Source organism: Clytia hemisphaerica, unplaced genomic scaffold (assembly GCF_902728285.1).
Source record: "Clytia hemisphaerica strain Z4C2 unplaced genomic scaffold, Clytia hemisphaerica genome assembly, whole genome shotgun sequence".
NCBI classification, from domain to species: domain Eukaryota; kingdom Metazoa; phylum Cnidaria; class Hydrozoa; order Leptothecata; family Clytiidae; genus Clytia; species Clytia hemisphaerica.
Window position 1 is genome coordinate 2,409,115 of NW_027103528.1, and position 20,915 is coordinate 2,430,029.

The 20,915-nt window shown below is 34.6% G+C and overlaps 2 protein-coding genes across 2 annotated transcripts; one reads left to right on the forward strand and one right to left on the reverse strand.

The window, feature by feature from the left end:
- Window positions 1-287: 287 nt before the first annotated feature.
- On the forward strand, window positions 288-5,334 carry LOC136799537 (tricarboxylate transport protein, mitochondrial-like). Its single transcript, XM_067056256.1, has 6 exons — window positions 288-450; window positions 735-942; window positions 1,201-1,424; window positions 2,686-2,906; window positions 3,584-3,657; window positions 4,343-5,334. The coding sequence occupies exons 1-6, from the start codon at window positions 342-344 to the stop codon at window positions 4,455-4,457; spliced, it is 951 nt and encodes a 316-aa protein (XP_066912357.1). The 5' UTR covers window positions 288-341; the 3' UTR covers window positions 4,458-5,334.
- Window positions 5,335-5,846: 512 nt separating this feature from the next.
- On the reverse strand, window positions 5,847-10,338 carry LOC136799538 (E3 ubiquitin-protein ligase MARCHF4-like). The gene is made up of 2 exons (XM_067056257.1): window positions 9,591-10,338; window positions 5,847-6,815 (listed from the first exon to the last, which is right to left on the reverse strand). Exons 1-2 carry the CDS (start codon window positions 10,230-10,232, stop codon window positions 6,267-6,269), a joined length of 1,191 nt encoding a protein of 396 aa, XP_066912358.1. The 5' UTR covers window positions 10,233-10,338; the 3' UTR covers window positions 5,847-6,266.
- Window positions 10,339-20,915: the final 10,577 nt, after the last annotated feature.

Below are 20,915 nucleotides of genomic sequence, written 5' to 3' on the forward strand. Positions count from 1 at the left end.
TCCCTTAGAGAGATTTTTTTTGAAAAACTTTCTCTCAAAATCAAAAAGAGTTCCTAAAAATCCTGAATTTTCTAACCGTTAGAGGGACTACTTTGAAATTTTCTGATTTTTGTGACCCTTAGAGAGACTTTTGACGGTGCAAAACCCAACCCTTATCGTCCGCACATACCCAGCACCCTTTTTTCATTAAAAATTTTCCTGTTTTGTTTTGGCTGCATGTTATATAGGGGTAGGCTTTAGAAAATTACCCACGGATTGTTTTGACTTGAATGAGACTAGCCATCATAAAGAATGTTGGATAATTTTAGTTCAAAATTAAGAATTGATTTTAAAAAAGAAATATGAATCCAAAAGACAATGGGACGTCAGTGCTTTATAAAAGACCACACTTGATGGCTGCAGCTACAGGAGCTGCACGAAAGAAACATCCAGTGAAAGCTGTCCTTGCAGGTAAACATTCTTTGTCTGGGATTTTTGTTCCATTCAAATCCTGTTTGAATCCAATAGACAATACATATATGATTGCAAACATTCAACAAAATGATGACCTAATTTAAAAATATTTTTAATTATTATAAAAACGATTCTACTACTAAGAATTTGCAAGCGAACTAGATTATCATGTTTGTTGTGATGGCACTCCTCATTTGAGACATTCACTCAAGGTCATTGTTATTTTGAAACCTTATTATATTTGGTATAAATCAGCCTTGGTATCTTCCTTCAATTTTAAGGTGGGATTGCTGGAGGTCTGGAAATATGCTGTACATTTCCAACAGAATATGTCAAAACACAATTACAATTAGACTCGCGTGCTGAATTTCCAAAATACAAAGGACCATGGGACTGTGCACGAACTACAGTCAAAGAATTTGGATTCTTTGGACTCTATCGTGGGTTGAGTTCACTTTTATATGGATCGATACCCAAAGCTTCTATTAGGTAAATTTACTTTACAGCCAATTAAAGTTTTGCAGATCAATCCTTCTTGTTGGTATATCTGCATATTCATACAGCCTTTTGTACATCGTAGAATTGAGTAATCTAAGTGGTTACTAGAATAAAATTCTAATACTACAATTTGACCTCCAAATATTTGCAAAACCACCGACTTTGAGCGCTTCAATTCGAAGGACTACATATTTTCGTTGAATTTCCCAAATAAAGATGAATTATTCTTTTAATCTTTCAACTTTTCAGGTTTTCCATGTATGAATACTTGAGAAACCAAATGGCAGACTCAAACGGCAAACTAACACAGGTTGGAAACCTAACCTGTGGTCTAGGGGCAGGAGTTGCAGAAGCTATCCTGATTGTTTGTCCTATGGAGACGGTGAAAGTAAAATTTATCCACGACCAAACCCAAGCTAACCCAAAATACAGAGGATTCTTCCACGGCGTTTACACCATCGTCAAAACAGACGGTATGATTTTAATTATATAATAGCAAAATCAATATAACAAAAAGCTCACCTAGTAGTATTGTTTCGCACCTTTTAGAATCGGGAGCAGCTACCGGTGGAATTTCTCAATACATCTGCTCAACAGCTTAGGGAAAATGAGAAACTTTTTTCACAGGGGGGGTCAACATTTATAATACCAACCCATAGCCCAAAAACCTGACTTTTGACCTTTTGAACTAAGTTAACACCACCACCCCAAAATTGGTATCGATACCAACTTGAAAATCATAATTTTCAGAAAAAGGGGGGACCCACCCCCTTAATTTGGTATCGATACCAACATGACTTTTTGAATTTGACAAAATATCATGGGACCCACCCCCTAATTTAGTACTAATACCAATCTGACAAATTTGAGCTTAAAGCTGTTTAAAGGGGACCCATACCCCTCCCACACAAACAGGGTACTAAGAGAAACTTCAAAAAAACTCATTTTTGAAAACTCTTTCTTCAAAACAACACAAAAAATGTCATATGTTAAAATAGAAAATGACTGAAAACTGACAATATAATAAAAACAAACCCAATGGAGCTAGCAAAATCAATCTGAATCAATATTATCTGAATATAATAATTGATGTGCATAAACTAAGAGAAACTATTATTAGTACATAATAGATTCATTCATTACCAAATGCTATCACAGAAAAAATGTTTTTGCTTCAGGCTTGATCAAAAATAAAACTTGAGAATATCGAAAAAGTCCAAAATAAACAAACTTCAAAGTCATTTATACTTATTACTTATTTGCAGTCATTATACTCCAAAGCTAAAACAAATCCAATTGAAACCTGTTTAGACTGATATGTACCCCGGGGTATTTTCTAGCTATAAGGGCAAAAATTAGGAAAGTTTTGCTGTCATTTTGATATGGATACCAACTTTCTGAATCATATTATTTAAAAAAAGGGGTACCCACCCCCTATTTTGGTATCAAAACCAACTGAGGATAACTCTTTTTTCTAAAAAAAGAGGGACCCACCCCTATCAATACCAACTTGACTTTTCAGACTTTTAAAGGAAAAAAAGACACCACCACCCGGCTATGGGTCTGGTATCTGGATGTTGACCCCCCTGTTTTTCAATGAAAAATGCTCTTATTATCCTTCCCTTTATCAATGATCTAGTTTAGTACAAACCTTGTCTAGAAAGTCTAATTTCATGGCTCTAGATTGTAATACGAGGGTTGAAAAAAAAATTATATAATCTTTTTCGTCCTTAGGTATTCGTGGTACGTACCAAGGTTTAACGGCTACCATTTTGAAACAGGGTAGTAACCAAGCCATTCGATTTTTTGTTTATAACAACATGAAGCTTTGGTTACAAGATGGGGACAACACAAAAGAAATAGGCATGGTTCGCACCTTTGCTATTGGAGGATTAGCTGGAGCTGCCAGCGTGTTTGGTAATACACCAATCGATGTTGTTAAAACTCGCATGCAGGTATATTCCTTTGCTGAATTCTCTATTAAATGTTGTTAACCGGTTACTTTTTCGATTCGGGCTACACGGCTTTTTGCGCAATGCAATTGGTTCTTTTCGCATGACGACGGGCCTACACTGTCCAGAGTTGCCCGTCGTTAAGAAAATTCATTGCGACGTCACTTTTTCAAAGGAAAATGAACAATGCAATGCGTTGACATCATTTCTCTCATTTTTTATTTCTGACGTCAGAAATTATACCAATTTTTTATCTCTTTTCACTTGTTCTTTCGCTTTATTTCGCTATTTTTTTCTGGATAAGCGCTAGAAATCAATCGAAACAATTAATATTGACTTTTAATTTCGTGAAAAGTTTTACCTCATTTTCATCTTCATTTAAAAAGTGATAATTTTTACGCACTCTGGTCCATGAAATTTTTCGTTAGTTTGTCCCACTAAAACGGTTGCAGTCCTTTTTTCACACTTATGGACAATAAAAAAAGGTGTCAAAAAGGATTGGATCGAGTTTAGGGGGATAATTAAATAATTAAGTGGCACGCGCCTGGCCGCGCGGCTACGGTCGAAAAGGTGTATTGTGCCTTTGAATAATTTAAAAGATGCTGAAGTTACACCAGTTACATAGTAACACGTTCAACAGTTTTTCAACGTTGAATATTGCTATTGTTTTTTCTTTATAGGGTTTGGAAGCAAATAGATATAAGAACACATGGGATTGTGTGAAAAAGACATGGGCTGAAGAAGGAGCACTAGCGTATGTTATTCTTTTAATATTGGATATAAACTAAAAAAGTGATTTCCCATTACATCTGGTGATTATCTTGGTCATTATTCTTGAACATTGTAGACATTATATTTTAACCGAAACCATTACTTTAATCGTAGGAATTTTAGCGAGACTAATTTTAGCGTTTTAGCGAGTTTTCCCTATTTTCGCTAAAACAAATCTCGCTAAATCACGCCGAATCGACAGGTTGCTAAAATTTATCCACGCGAAATTTCTGGTTATATTGCCTTGATACATTTTTTATCAAAAGAAAGGGTTTCAGTGCAAAGAAATGCTAGAAAACGAATTAAATCAATAATGTAATACGAGTATTCGCTAACTAAATTTATCCACGCGAAATTTCTTGAAATTGTGATTCGCTAAAATAAATCCAAAAAAAAATCAAGATTTTACCGACTCGCTAATATACGCTAAAATTAGTCTCGCTAAAATTTCTACGATTAAAGTATTCAATGTAATGAGCTGCTGCTGAAAAAATTAAAGATTATTTTCCTTATTAACGTTAACATTCGATACTCTTGCCATATGTTCAAAATCCCCTTAATCACCACCATAAATTACCCTCACATTTTTAAGATTCAGTGTTTTTGACAAAGAATCACCCATCACACTCCTAATGGATTTCGTTCAGGATCTTTTTTTTCTTTTTCAGATTTTACAAAGGTACTATCCCGCGTCTGGGACGTGTATGTTTCGATGTTGCTTTCGTGTTCACGTTGTACGAACAAGTAATGAAATTATTAGACTATACATGGGACACTAACTAATGTTTAGCCTTTGTAAACAGACTGGTATGAACTTTTCAAGTTTTTGCTGGATTCTGTAAGTGATTTTTTTTTAAATTTTGTATCGTTTTCTTGAATCCTGTCATTATTCGTGGTATGGTGGTATAGTGGCATTCAGTGTTTCGTAACAGCTATCCAAAGGCTTTTCATTCTGCTGAGGTGGCTATTAGGGAAACACATTTTTCTGTTTCCAACAATTTTTATGGTTTTTGGCAGTTAGATGTGGATTTGAAATCTGTTTAATTCTGTGTCCGTTCAGTTCGCTCATTTGTTCGTTAGTTTTTGTTTTTTGTTCGCTCGTTTGTTAATTTAGCCCATGGCTGTATTTTTAGATATGAAAAAAATAATGAATGATTTTGTAATTGTAGATAGCTTTAGTTTTTTTGTAGCCATGTTTCTATCATGAATTCTTTTGTGAAAGTCACTTTCTCTCCATCTTGATGGCCCCTGAGTGATTTTCTATAATCGATTGATCAATTTTTCCCAATTTCAGTTGTGAAATATTTTTTACACACGCATATACACACCCTTGAGATTTCAACAGAAAGAAAAGTTCTTCTCAGATATTCATTAAAAGAGCTTGCATGTTTGGGAGGAGATTTCATCACTTTGAAATCCTCTCACTGAGTTTGAACTGCGCTTTTAAATGATTATAGGGCAAATTCTAATAGTGATTTTGAAAAAAGAACTAATTCTAAAGATGAAAATGTATTTTACATATATTTATTAGGTGAAAGTTTAGAATTTTTTTTCTTCAGAATATTTTTGTGATATTTGACTTCTAAAATTTTATGGCCTTCATTTTTAAAGGTCTTTCAATTTTTATAACGAAAAGATATAAATTTCCAGCATTTCAAAACACAGAATATTTCGCACTGTTTGACTAAAATCCAAGAACCTTTTAAAATTATCCCAAAAATATATTTTCTTAAATCTGGATACTTTTCTGAAGATCATCATCGCCCTGATAATGTTTTTTTTTGCAAAGTATATTTTTATTAGAGCCTAAGGACGTTTTTGGTATACATGATATGCATCACTGCAATGTTTTCGGTATCACACCATAGAACCAACAGCTGATTGGTTGTATGTGACGTAAAATTAGTCAATACGTCACCTACAAACAATCAGCTATTGGGTTCGTGATGCAGTGTAAGAATAGAAGACATCGCAATGCTGCATATCATGAATAGCGAATTTCGACAACGTTATTATAAATCTATTCAATCGTTTCTCGTCAGTTTTGTGGGTAATCTCTGGTATATGTTTTCCTCGGGTCTCTGTTTGTTATTTGTTTTCGAGGGAATTTATTCAAGGTCTAAGATAAACATACTCTCATAACAAAAAGGAATGTTAAAAAAAAGACCTTTTATGTTGAATGGTTATTTTTACATAATTTTCATATTTTTTTGTACAAATTATTTCATAAAGTAAAAATTTTCGTCGACTATTTACATCAATACAAATAAAAAAACTTGATATGTAAAAAGTGGGTTAGTATGAAAAAGTGGTGGCTAAATAACTTCAATAAAAATCATAAAACGAAATAAATAAAATTTGAAATTTTATAAGTGAAATAAAATAAAACTATATAATAGTCATTTAAACAAATAATGCACTTAGTGCTGAAAACACTGTGAGTGACAGAGCATATTTTATGTTGAGAACTAGATCTGAAATATCTTCAATAATCCCGACAGTAATGTACTAACATAGGGATAGTTCTAAGCTTTTGCGAAAAGAGGAACTAGAAAATCAAACAATCACTTGAAAAACATTTTTCTAAAAATATCATACTGTTGCTTTGCTACCATCTTGATTATTTGCACATGTGCATTCCATATCTTCAATTTCCATAGCAACATTATCAATGCCCATCGAATCATCCGGTACCGCATTCAAATTATTATTGTCTTCTTGTAAACTAGATGAGGAGGCTTCGGCGCATACTTCAATCGGTGCCGTCAATTTCGTCTCAATATTAATCACAAAAGGTTCGTTTTTATTGGACGTTAAGATATTATTCGTTGGTGTCTTGCAATCACCCTTCTTAACTTGATGCTTAAAGTTTTTTAGACTATCAGCCCGCCCATAAATACGCCATACCTTATTAACGGATAATAACGCCCTCCAGTAGCGGCGTGAATACTCCACGCACCCACAGCAGTAGAAAAAATAGAACACAGCAACGGCGCATACGGTGTATAACGTAACACAAACGGGAGCGATACAACCTTGCGTAGCAATCCACGTGATCATTCCGGTGAAAACGATCATGATGAGGAAATATAAACCGAATAAGTAGACGATGAAATCACAACCGCTGTCCGGTAAACGCCACTAAAAAGAAAGAAAAAAAATTAATTTTGAGTCTCTGATTTTATATCTTAACATACGGTAAAATGAGATTACAAGTGACTGTATACCATTTGTTGACCATGGATTTACTTTACTTTATTTTGTGTAAGAATTAGTTTTTCGCAAGATTATTCTTTATGGAACATTCCATTTTCTTTCGAGTAAATTTCTTATTCTGATGTAAAGTTTTTCATTGAATTCTATTTTATTTAGTTATATAACTGGTCCTTAATGAAAAGGTATTAGGTGCGTGGTAAGAGCCTCCCTTCTTTTAACACTTTTTCAGCTTCTTACTCAAAACAGATGAAAAAGGGTAATATTTTCTACCCTTTTCTCCTCCGCTTCTGGCTCCTTAAAACCTTGCGAAAGGGAAGGTTTTCTTGCATACGTTTGAAAACGTGGGTTTTGGTGTTTTTGAATCCTTCTTCTTTTTGGTACATTATCCAAATGCCACACATACCACGCATTTCTTTGTAGCTTCTTATAAATTATTCAGATCTTTTTTGGGGGATGTTTTAAGTTCTTCCTTCGTTACCCTAGTTTTCCACATTTTAATCTTTGCTTAAAATTAAGCTAACTAGAGGCCGGTCTCCACTTTCGCGCGACATGAGCAAAAACTTTTGACGTTTTTGTAAGGTCATTGGTCGGTTGAAAAATGAAGCAATTCCATTGGTCGAAATTGACGTAACGGATGATAAAAGTAGAACTTCCTTCAACTTTTTTTTGTTCGCGCGAAACTTTTTTATGACGTAATCTTTTCTTCAGGCAAAAAAGGTTAAGAAAAAAACTGTCGCTCATTTCGCGCGAAAGTGGAGACCGGCCTTAGGTCACGTAGTTCTTAAAATTGCCCTCGTTTTGCATTTTTAAGCCTCATTATTGCAATGAAAAGAAATGATTCTATAATTTAGTTCTTGCAAAAATCAGTTCTTACATCCTAGAAGGAAGTGGATCTGATATTGACTCAATAAAAATTCCTTTCATTACCCTATAAGACAACCATTTAAAAAAAGGCTAGGATTTTAAATTTACGGAAACTCTCAATTTCAAATTCTCGAAACTTGATTTGTGTTTTAACTTTGTTTACCACTGATTATCACCTATGTGCTAAGACAGTTTGATTTTCAATGTGCTTCTAATCCAATCAGTTCTTTCCTTGTTTGTTTGTGTTGAGAGAGATATCTGGGATGGTCTGATGCTATCGTACTCTAATCCTTTGGTGAAAAGCTTGCTAATGTTGACTTATCCTACAAGAGGAAGTCTATGTATGACCTTGACTTCCAATATGTATGGTCGTATGATCACATCTCCGATTCCCCTTATAAGCTTTTTTTTATAAGAACGAACTATATAAGAACATCAGGCTTCGATGTCCAAAATATTATAAAGAACAAGTTAAAAACACCACCGCCTATTTTCTTTAAAAAATGGACAGAAATATTCACAAAATGGTAAAAATAAGAACAAGTTAAGAACATTTTTAGGCTTAAAACTCAAAAACTTAAGAACATCTGAAGGCTTTCAAATATTTTGAATGTTCTTATAAAAAACACGTGTAAATCCTATTGTTCCCAGCTAGGATAGTGGGATAGTTTTGAACTGCAATTTTTTCCAGTGGGATTGAAATTGTAGGGCATTTTTCCCGTTGGGAACAAAACTTTGACCAAATTTTGGAGGCGAGATCATGTGAGATATTTTTAGAGAAACTCTAAACTCTAGAAGATTCTATATCCACTATCGTCTATCTTTTAAGGTATTTTTTTGAAATCTGCAGGAAAATATTTTGAAATGTTGTGCTCGTACGCCATTAACACTTAGGTATATATTTGAACAAATAACTTTAAAGTTTACTTTGTGAGTTACTGTAATGAAAAGGATCTTATTCTTCTGGTGAGATTTCGTAAAAGTGGATCGATATTTCAGTTCAAGTGATTTTCTTGTTGTGAACAAGTATAATACTTGAAATCGTTTTTATTTGAATAAAATATTGACTTTTTGTTTTTGTCTTGAAAAACAAATGATAATATAATGTGAGTAGGAGGATTTTCGAAATCTCCTCTTGATGAATAATACGAATCCCAACGAAATATTTCTATTTCAGCAAAGATTAGACTTTAAAGGAATTTTTCCGTATTTCGTAGGCGTCTGAAATAAGTTTCTTTCCAATTATATTCTAGTTAGACGACTCTTGAAGTATAATGGGTAGTCATCCCATAGATTTTTGTCGCGCTGTTCAGGGACCAATTTGTTTTTCAGCTTTCATATTATAGCATTGAAATGACTTTTCTTTTTCGCAATTATTACTGATTGACAAAAGCAAATTTTGACCACAATAGAATTTTTATGGCACGATATTAAGAAAACCACGCGTAGCCATTTTCTCTAACAAGCTTCTATTAAATTTGATTTTACTTCAATCAAAAACCATTTTTAAAAAGCCGAAAATGGCATTTTATAATTTTACTCCTGACGATGAATAAATTTTAACGACGACCCTCTGATTGGAGCTCTGATACAAAGCTAAAATTATTTTTTTTAAGTTTTCACCAACTCACATTTCACATACTTAGTTATTTAGAGATGACGAGATTTAACACGACAACGCCCGGTTTTTACCTGTAGTAACAATTTAGAGAAAACATTTTAAAATTTGCCAAACTGGAGTATTTCCGTAGAAAACATTTCGTAATAAATATCATGAATTGTTAGGCCCCTCTGAAAAAATAGAATAAAAAAATAATTTTTCGAATAACGACATACCTCTTGAAAAGGTTTGAATCCGATAGGTTTGACATTGACATTTCCAAGACAAACTTCACACGACTTTTTACTGGATTTGAAAAACCATTTCAACATACAACTTTCATGAGCATATTTTGTAGATCCTGAACATTTACATGGTGCTATCAAGTCCCCTTGGTCTATATTATCCAAACAGATCCGACATGTACGTTCACTTGCTGTAGCGCTAATGGTGGTTGTGGTTGATTTAGCGGGACTTGGTTGCTCGCTACAGCCATCCAGATTATCAACAGAAATTTGTAATTGACTCAGAGTATCATCTTTTGAAAGTTCATGCATAATGTTCCTATTGCATTTCTCGCACTGTCCATCTACCAAATCTGCTTCCAACACCTTCCGACATGTACCACAATAAGTTGTTGTGGAGAATTTGAAACTTCCATTTCGATCTTGTTGACAACCTCGATTCTCTTTGCATTCCTCAAAATCCTCGTTTTTTGTCGTTGACAAGTCGTTGAAAGTTGGTTTACACTCGGTACTGTTTTCGTCACATTTTTGTGTACTTTCGGCTTTAATTTTCTCGCTGCATTTCAACGTTTCAGTATTACATTCTTGTAAAGAGGTCACGTCAATAACGACAATTTTTTCGTTGGACGACATTTCTCTTTTCACTCAATAAGCCACACCACAGTTCATTCACAGTGTTATACTAATCGATCCCCTTCCAAAAATGTTTTTTAAACTTTTTATATGTGAACTTCAAACTAGAAAAAATAAAAAAAGAATAAATAAAGAAAGAGAAAAAATCAATCAATAAAACATTGCTGGTCCGAATCTTTTTGGTGATCAAGAAAAATGAAGATGAAAAATGTGGTCTTTTCTTTCCAGTCCTCTCTTTTTAACTAATGTAACTTCTTACTGAAATGTGTTTTTTTTTCAATCACTCACTCTTAGTTCAACACCATCTGATTGGCGTAGACAATATTATCTTCTACAATACTAACACTTTCTTATTTTTCTTTCTTCACATTATTTTGTCAGATAACTTTTATCCGTATCTGTGTCCACTAAGCTGTTAAGCGTCCAACTAACAACAAAGAATAAACATTATCTTAAACTCTGCTTTTCATCAAAAATTAAACTTCTTTGAAACACCTCCTCCTTGACTCTATAGCTTCTCTAAAGCAAGCCGTGATTTGTTTTATCACAAGACAAAAGCCGTGCGCTCTCTATTTTCGTAATCTAATTTCTATTCAACTCTAATATCCATGCAGTCATTAGCAGTCGATTCCCTATTGGATCTTAGTAATAAGTTTAATTGCCGATATAATGACTTAAAACGTATTTATCTGCTTAGCAACGAACGTTGATGATGGAATTCTTTAGAAACCGCACAACATGCAAGCACTGCGTCAAAGAGATCACTGTTCCAAATTTGATTAGTCATAAAATAATCAACTTTTAATCAAATCAATTATATTGAACCATACATTAACAAACCTCCCAAGGGTGTCTTTAAACCCTTCCTGTGGGTTTTAACAATGCAGCGGTTTCAATTTGCGCTTTAACATTTAAAAACCACATTAATTGAGTTTCGCAGGTCAGCGTGGTCATTGTTCGATGACGCCAACGGTCAATTACAATTAGTTCATGTTCTTTGAAAAGATGAGCAACTTTTTCCACGTACAAAATCTACAAATTTGACAAAATTTGTTTTGCCCAATTTGATTGATTTTGAACCCATATAATCGAAAATCCTTTCGAAAGACGAAAAATTGACCCTGTCATAATATTTTTGGAAATTTGATGGGTGAGGTGAAAGGAATCCTTGTAACCGACTCTTGCTTGATCACCTCTCCCTGGTTGAGACAGCCTCACTAAGAGCTTTACTTGTGGTCAGACCTAACCCTATCGCCCGCCCTTTAATATATTTTCATCTTATGAATAGGTTAGGTATAACAAGATAGTCAGATTGGTCCCGTGAAAAGTAAGAACGAAAATTTAACCCGAATTCTTTCATCTGCCGTACTTCCCGCGCGGACGAAAACTGTAATTGACTGCTTTTTATGTTGGTCATTCTTCCTCCCTGATGTTAGTGACATATTGATAACATTTCTCAGAAATCTCTTCCCTCTACTTTCACTTCCCATACCGAAGTAAAGTACGAACCAGCAGAATAATTCTAAGAATTGAAATCACATGGCATCAAAATGTTCCATCTTACATAATTTGAAACTTTCAATCGCAAACCTGTTGTTTCTTACCTATTAATGGCTTCCTCGGACACTTTCCTACAAGCATACTAGACGATGTTATCGTCCGTGTCACAGTGATAGTAAAGGCGGGAAAATATGGCGGTATGGCGTTATAGCGGTTTACGGGAAAATTATCGGCGCGAGAGTTTTAAAGGCAACTCTACCGCCTGTAAAGTCTTGTCAGCAAAAAAAACCCGTTTGCGAATTTTCTTCGGCTTTCTTAGATAGTGATTCGTTTTAGACTATAGTGAACAAGCATACATGTTGCTTATCAACACTTTCTACTTTACAAATAATATTACACATGAAATTAACCACGTGGACTCTCCACAACTCGACTCTCTGTAACTCAGATTTTTCCATAACACCAACATGCTTTCCTCTGTCCAACTTCTGTCCTTCAAAAAAAAAATACAAGCCTTTTCTACGATTATCCTTTTTCATTTTATTTACCGTACACACAAACATATAAATGTTTGTTCAGTTTTGAGAAGAAATCATATTAATCCAAGGTGAATGTGGTTGTGGTATAAAACCAGCTTGATTTACCTTAGAGATTGAAACACTCATAAATACTTGCAAACATTTTTCACAGACACGAAGCAATGATTATATCGCTCACACAAGATCAATTTAAAAGAAATTTAAACACTTCATAAAAAAGTGAGAAGAAATCTTTAGCTGTTAAGAGTTATCCCTCTGACAGCGTAAATGATTAAGTTTAACATCTTAAGGAAAACAATATTCTCTTTCAAAAAAGGGTCAATCAAACTCCCTGGATAATCATTTAAATAAACTCTCGTTAAAAACCCTCGTAAGTTAAAATGATCCTTTTTACTAATCTTAAAGTCAATCCCTCTTGAGTCCAAGTTCTCAAAGATGCAGCTGTTATTTTCCAATATTAGAAATTTTCCCAGGAAAGCATCCTAGCTTGGGCTCGTGAGAGCGAAGAAATGTACCCTAATTAGCGGGGCATACCCGAACCCCGGGTCTGGCGTAAAACTTGATTGTCTACTTTGACACTACACTACACACTACACTCCATTATGCCATAGTATTGAAAGTCACCGTCATCAAGAAACTCTCACAGTTGACGTTCTTATATTCGATACACTATCCCTTATTCGATGAAAATCCAAGCCCCTCCTTGAAAATCCGCAGAGTCAGGGCGTTAGGGCGGTTTAAACGAAAAAATAGCGGCGTAAACACACCCACAACTGTTTACTCCGCCCCGAACTGAATTCCATTTTCACAAATTTATCCCGCCTCCTGAATTATTTCCTTTTTCAGTGATAACGATAGGATCGTCTACCACATTATCCAATCATTTGCGGCATTTCGTCTTGTATGTTCCTTGGTCTTACTTACCGCTTTTTATGCGGTTATCAACACTTCCGCAATCTCTTCAGAACTTTGGTCTTTTAGTCTCTTGACTTTTCATAAACAAGTTGATTGATTCAAACCTAAATTAGAATATACACTGCAACACCTAACTACTACCAAAACATTTTCAGTACTATCTCTTACGAATCGTATCATACGATAATAACTACCATTGATGACGAACAAGTGAAGTCGTGAGAAATTTTTACAGTTGATTCTCATTCGTCAATCACCATGTTACTCCTTTATAAAACATACGAAGCCTTTGGAACTGATGTTTAAACAATTATTAATAAGTTTGTAGGGCTGAACACCAAAAGACTCCTTTTATGGTCTTTCATTTCTGCTCGTCACTCTCCTCCATTGTGACAAAATTGTTCATCTACTATCATAAGCCTGCTAAGTGGATCTCGATGATGTAAAGAACTCAAGAAAATCCCTCTGTAATGACACTTTACCGACAGCTCTCGGGAACAATTGAAACACAAAAACATCTTATGTTTTCTAAAGGGATCAATACTTTCATCAACTATATCGCCGACTCATAGGCCACATAATGCGCTATAAGTCGCCGACAGAAAATAGTTTTTCACTCCTTTTTTATCATTTTTGTTCATTCATTCTATAGACTTATGTCACTCCTTGGTATTATGTATCTTTGTCGTTTTTCAAAGATAGTAAACCTTTCTATTAACTTCTTCAATTTGAGTATAATGTTGACTCTTGGTGAAGGTGAATGTAAACCTTCATCGTGAATTCGAGAAACACTACACATAACGGCTTAACTGCATTCACACTAGTCTGGGGTCCAATTCAGACTTTTCGATAGATGGCGCGATCAAGATTAACCTCACTGGGCACACTCCAGAGTTCAGCCAGGAGTATTCTCTAATCTACATTGGGCTTTTCCAGAAAAAAATCGTGCACCCCTTGTTGAGGAGGTCCATTTCCATTCCAAGGGGGTAAGGTTTGAAATGCAGTGGAATTCCATAGGGGTAGACGAAAATCCGTCAAAAATAAGCGGAATTCCAAGGGGGTAATGATTAAAAATTTGTAAGAATTCAGAATTCCAGAGGGGTATGATCCTAAAATTGGCTGGAATTCCAAGGGGGTAGGTCACAAAAGGTTGGACCTCCTCAACAGGGGGTGCACGGTTTTTTTCTGGAAAAGCCCATTTAGACCCGTAAGCGCATTCTTTATGTATAACTGCTAAAGCTACAAACAAACCGACACCACTCACAAAGCCATCGAACCACCACCAAACCAGCCACACACCGAAACACACATCTTAGAACATTCTAGATTCAGTTTAATCAATAGTTCAAATAAATGAACCAGTTCTTTTTACAACTATTGCGAATAAGGAAATAAATTCCGTACCTCTTTATATGAATGTTTTGATTACTTGATAACATAAATAAACAAATCACTAATATCAACATGTTGACCAAGAGTTATGAACTGAATGATACTTCTTGTTTGGGAGATGTTACTATTATGTCTTCTCTATAAGAACTCTCTAAAGTTTCTGCCAGCTTTCTGGTGCAATTGATAGATCCAGATTCGATAATACCCCAGTATTTCTCATTCTTCATAATTTTATTGCTAAATATCTGGAGTATTAGGGATCCACGTTCCACTTGATTGACAGAAATGACAAAAGTTATTCTTCAGCTGATATGTATCTGGGAATTTGTTTTATTTTCCTTGTTCTTGTTCTAACAATCACGAAATCTAAATATTTTGTACATACCATCTTGTGATGTCACTTTGTTAGTTTGTTGACACTTTTGACACTTCTTGTATGTGTTTTGTATACACTGTAAACTATTTTTATAGAACAATCTGTTTATTTTGTGTAGGATTTAATAAGGAAATAACGATACTGTATACTATGTAAACGTCCTTTACAGTGACAATTTGTCCAGGAATTTCTCGTGGTTAAGGATAGGAAAACTCCCAGAAAATAAGTAAATAAAGAAAAACCAAGAAAATAAGTAAATATAACAATTACACCCCTGTCTCACAGCCCCGGTGGAACTTTTTTTCAGGGGGATAAAAATTCATATTGAAATCCAAATTGGGATAGAAATTCCTTTGTTCCAAGGTTAAAAATTCAGTGGCGATGGTTTTGAAGTGCAATTTTTAAACATTGAATTTCGAATGGGGAAGAAATAAAAGTTAATTTCCAAGTGGGGTATTTCTAAGGTATTTTCCCACCGGGAACGAAATTTTGTCAATCTTCTTTCCAGTGGGGCTGGGCTCCCAGTGAGTCTGTGATACTGGGGTATACAATTAGTAGCGAAAGATCAGAGAACGTGTGATGCTAATAGATTGCTAAAGATTATCTTCTAGAAAAATAATCCTTTCTTCTTAGGCATTTTCTCTCAAAGGTCGACCTTATTAAATGTATTTGTAACAAACATTCTTTACATTCCAAAAGTTTTGACATGTTGGTTAATCTGAAAATTAGAGAGGATTACTGCTCAGGCACCTTAAGGTAGATTTGTAAATTAACACAACATTTGGCCCGGATTAGCGGATTTCTAAATATTAAAAGTTATTGTATTTCGATTTTTTCTCAGTCACTCCAAAGCAACTCCTTTATTTTGGACCCAGTCAGACCAACCTATATTAGCCTCTGATTTCCCTATAAAAACATTCTCTTCATTTGAGAAAAACAAATTTTTAACTCGTTAAAGTTTCTACCACGTAGTGTGGATACCGGTATTATCGTACACATTAGTTTTCACAAGAACAAACTATAAAAGAACTATATAGCTTCGATGAACAATATATTAAGAACGAAAAAAATTCTTAAGAAATTGCATAAAGATAATGAAAATCAGGATATTTTAAGAATATTCTTGGCTTAAATCGCAAAAAGTTAAGAACATATCCAAAAGATTCTAAAAGTTTTGAACGTTCGTATAAAAAGGCGTATTACTGTATACTGCGTACAAGAATGAATAAACTCCACTATCACTGTTTCAGTACGTATACCTGTTGAATCTATATCAAGACTGTCTGTTGTGTCTGTAGAAACCACCTTACCTTTACCACTCACAATAGATAACCAACTTTTTTTCAAATACTTCTGTATCTGCACAGTGATCTACTTGAGCTATTTCCCTCACAGCATGCTACTACCAATCAGCAAACAGTAATGATCTGCATGGCATATCCTTATTAAAGTAATTAAGTCATTTTGTTAAAACTAATTAAATCTTACTTAAACTTGATTACTTCAACCTGCCATTTGTTGAGAAAACATGAACGACTAAGCAACAACACAGGTAGCCGATTTCTCAAATAAAGAAGGGCATAGCTTAAAAACTCTAATCCTTTTATCTCATTTTTCATCTACCGTTATCATTCTACATCCTAGCCACAGAAATCAGATATCACAGAACCTTCACCACGCATGTTTCTAAACCACTATATTTTCACTGTATTTCCTCTAAACCTTCCCTACAATCTCATATTTTTTGTGTCCTTATTTTCACAGTATTGTCTACCAGCAACTTTATCAACGTATAAATCAACTCCTATTTTGTCTTGTTTATGTAACTGGATAACCTACTTTCCTTTTCAAACGATAAAGCTACTTTATCCACTCATCACATCACTGTCTGTATCAGGCTGAAAAGTTCTCCTGGTATGTACACTAAGGTTCCTAATAAACAGCCCCTCCTATTTGTTATAATTTTTGGATTCTTTTTCAACATCTCGTTGGCCTTATTTAGGACACCTTCCCCTTTTTTATAAATTTCTTGAAAGTATTCTTAGTTTATCTGGCACTTAAGAGTATGAACGATACATTCCAGATTCACCACAAATGTAGAAAATAGAAAAAAACCAACGATTTCTTTCGAGTCCAACAATCTTTTTCACTCTTTACTATTGACATTCAGATACTGTAGTATGTAGCATTCCCTTTCATATTCTCTCTCATGAAGAGGCTGTTCAGCTTAGGAACAGGTGCAATTTTTGTGCATTCTTCAAGAAAGAAAATCAAAAACCTCTTTCAGTGGTTTCGCAATAAAAATTTGCATCGTAGTCTTTTTCTATTTCCCCAGCTGGCACACAACGTTGTTTTAACGTTCAAATAACGTTATTTGGACGTTATGAATTTCACATGGACGTTGTTTTGCCGTCTGGGTTGAGTGTCTAAAGTTAAAACGTTCGGCTTACTTCTGGTATGTATATATCTCATCGGCCCTTTTTACGCCGGCCCTTATTGGCGTTATTTTTGGGCTCGTGGCGTAATAAGGGCCAGCATAAAAAGGGCCAAAATTTAGCAATTTTTACCTGAAAGCAGCGTTAATTTTTGACCATTTTTTCTCGTTTTAAGGATTTTAAGCATGATAAAAAGATTAAAACTATCCATTTTTTACTCTATATCCAAAACTTCACGAAAATCAATGATTTTCAATGGAATTTTCCACAGTTTACTGTAAGATGACATTTTAGTTTCAATTTTAGTTAATACTTACTGTTTTGAAGCCGAATAAGTGCAAGCGTAAAAAAGGTCGATAACGTAGCAAGAAATAATAAAGTCTGTCTAAATATAATCTTAGCTAAGACGAAAAAGGTTGTAACTTTTGATAGAATAGACCTTATCGGAGTTTTTTATTTTTCTAAAAAAGTGATGCATTGTGGGATTGTTTCGAGTGTATCACAATAGAATTCCCTCTAGGAATTCCTAAGAGATTTCTATTGTAATACACTCGAAACAATCCCACAATGCATCGCTTTTTTAGAAAAATAGAAAACTCCGGTAAGGTCTATTAGATGATCATCAGCAATGGCTTAGTCTTCATAAAATGATGGAAGAATTTCCGTAGTTCCCAATCAATGTCAATGCACCCTTGTTTCAGCCTGACTATACACCCCTGTTTCACAGACCAGGTAGGATCACCTACCTTATTGGAACTAATTTTCGCGGGAACTAATTTTCGCGGTCGAAAAAAAATATCCGAAAAATTGCATTTCGCGGGTTTTAATTTTCGCGGTTTTTTCCATTCTGGAATTTTCGCGGGTTTTAATTTTCGCGGTTTTGCCCTTTTTTGGACAAATTTCTTTCATTTTCCTAGGGATTTTTCAAATTTTTCGATAAAATTGGAAAAAATTGTATTTCGCGGGAATTAATTTTCGCGGTTTTCAACTCTCAAAATTTTTCGCGGGATCAAATTTTCGCGATTTTGACGAAAAACCGCGAAAAACGCTAAAATTAAAACCCGCGAAAATTAGTTCCAATAAGGTATATTCTGGAAAAATTGCCAGAAAATCGCCCCGGAGAAAAATACCCTCAATTATAGTCACGTTATTAAAGGGTTTCCCCCAAAAATTGAGTTTCCCCTGTGCATTCAAACGATTACTGAAATATTCCAACCAACAATGTAAGATCAAAAGCAGCCACCGGCAGCAAAAGACGGAAAAGCTGTTTCGGAGACCCCCCCCCTCTCTTAGCTGGAAATGACCTACGTGTTTCGGCAAATTTTCAAAAAATTTGCTCCTGGAAATACATAGCTACTCCCTTGAAAAATTCTGAAAGCTCTATATCAGCTTTCCAGCTGGAAATTCACATGTGTTATGGGTCGATTCCATGTAATTTTTCACAACTCATATAGAATTTGGGAGCTGTTCCTGTAGCTAACTAGTTGGAGATGTTCCGGTCGAGATAAAGTTTTCTTCTTTTTAGCCTGCTGGAAATACAGAGCTGTTCTCACAAAGTATCGTAATCGCTCTTGGCAAATCGGAACAGCTATTTCGTCTTTTTGCCCCGGTGGCTGCTTCTGTAAGATTAACATTTTGATAATTATTAGTTTCCAGAATTATTAGATGCCTAGATAAACGCCTGTCTTCTAGAACCAGTGAAATTCTCCAGGAGAAAAAAATACTCAAAATTTGATGTCATGTTTTTTTAACAATCGAAGCAAATTTGCTGTGATTTGATAAATAAAATAAAATTAGGAAAAAGGGTCTTTTTCTTTAATCCTTCACTCCCCATCCCTCTGTTTGTTTATTAGCTCAAATTTTCCTATCAGATTGTAGTTCAATTATTCAGCTAAATCAAAAGAAGAAATGGTTCAAAATGGGAGTGTTTATCCTAAAGTAATCGAAACAGACAGACTATCCAGTACTTTTTGCATTTGGAGAGTAAATTTTCAATAATTTTGTTTTCATCAAAAACAATGTGTTCCTTTAGGGGATTTTTCTCTCTCGGTTGAAAGAAGATGTTTTTTTTCATTGCAATGAAAATTCAAGGGATAATAAATTTTGTAATGTGCTAAATTAGCGATTTTCGTAGGAAAAGGATAAAAATGAACCAGCAGACGAGAAGAAAAAACACTTTTCTCTCATTGTTTTTCATTACTAGATTACAGGGTAGTGTACAATGAAAATATACTAACAAATTTCTACACCCTCCAATTTCAACCCACCTTGAATGCCAAAATAAGACGCTTAATATAGAATATTGGTATAATATATTTTCCTATGAAATATATTACCAAAAATCTGTTGATTCAATGTTCTTGAAAACATACTTTAGGTTGAAACGTATAATTTTTTTCTTCAAACCCCCGGGGTCATCAATCTGAAAACAACCGTTTGTGCAGACAAAAATTAGGGTCTCGAATTCAAACCTTACGGTGAATTTTCTTGAAATTTTTTGTTCATATTACAGCAAAAAATAGTAAGATTTTCCGAAATTTTGCCCAAAAAGCTTCGTTTTTCACTTTCTACACCCCTACAGTGAACCTTCTCTCATTTTGACTCATACAATGCACTTTTGGGATCTTGGAAAACGTACCCTAACTAACGGTAGTAACGGAAATTACCTTGAGTACCTCCTCTCCCATTTTAATCTTTGAGCATTTTCCTATTTCATATATGTGGAGCACCTTGAAGGGCTTAAAATGCTCCCGCTTTGTATCTCGAGATTTAGAAGTGCTATTCTTGAGATTTTCACAAAGATTAATCTGGTCAAATTAAGATATTTACAAAGTTTCAGTTCGGCAAATTATGTCAATGGTGGTTTTATAGACCCAGAACGTCAAATTAGGTCAGACAATAAAATAACTGATTGACTTCGTTTTTGGTTGAAACTGGGTCCATTTGTCAAATAAAAACCAGAAAAGATACTTAAAAAAGTTCGCAAGAGGACTGATTTAGTACTTTGCAGACCGGTCCGTAAAATACTTTTCCCGTTTCCTAAACAAAGGAATTGGAATTTTCAACTGGAAATGTAATTCGACATGAATTTTGCTTGATGGATGGATTATACATAATAAACTTAGCTTGGACTATAGTCTTGCCATGTACATGAAATATCTATGGAACTTATGAAATTTGCTTGGAGGTTGGATGGGGGGGGGGTTCTTAGGCAAAAATAGGTGCTGGGTATGTGCGGACGGTAAGGGTCGGTTTTTCACCTTACAAAGTCTCTCTAAGGGTCACAAAAATCATAATTTTTAAAGTAGGGTTGGAAAATTCACGATTTATAGGACGCTTTGTTGGTTTAGAGTGAAAAAAATTGTAAAAAAGTCTCTCTAAGGGTAAGGAATTTTTCAAAAACCAAAGAGAATTTTCAAAAAAGTTTCTCTAAGGGTCACGGGTCACCTTTTCAGCAAAAGTCAGTAGTGTCGGTTTTTGGAGGTCCCATTCGCACATACCCCTCATCTTCTAACCCTAGCACCCC

What these genes read in the sequence shown, in the direction of transcription:
- LOC136799538 (XM_067056257.1), bottom strand. Translation starts at nt 10,232, where the DNA reads ATGTCGTCCAACGAAAAAATTGTCGTTATTGACGTGACCTCTTTACAA. An exon ending in GATTCAAACCTTTTCAAGAG is followed by an intron (nt 6,816 to 9,590) that starts GTATGTCGTTAT and finishes CTTTCTTTTTAG; the next exon opens with TGGCGTTTACCGGACAGCGG.
- LOC136799537 (XM_067056256.1), top strand. Translation starts at nt 342, where the DNA reads ATGAATCCAAAAGACAATGGGACGTCAGTGCTTTATAAAAGACCACAC. An exon ending in ATACCCAAAGCTTCTATTAG is followed by an intron (nt 943 to 1,200) that starts GTAAATTTACTT and finishes TCAACTTTTCAG; the next exon opens with GTTTTCCATGTATGAATACT. An exon ending in GCTGAAGAAGGAGCACTAGC is followed by an intron (nt 3,658 to 4,342) that starts GTATGTTATTCT and finishes TTTCTTTTTCAG; the next exon opens with ATTTTACAAAGGTACTATCC.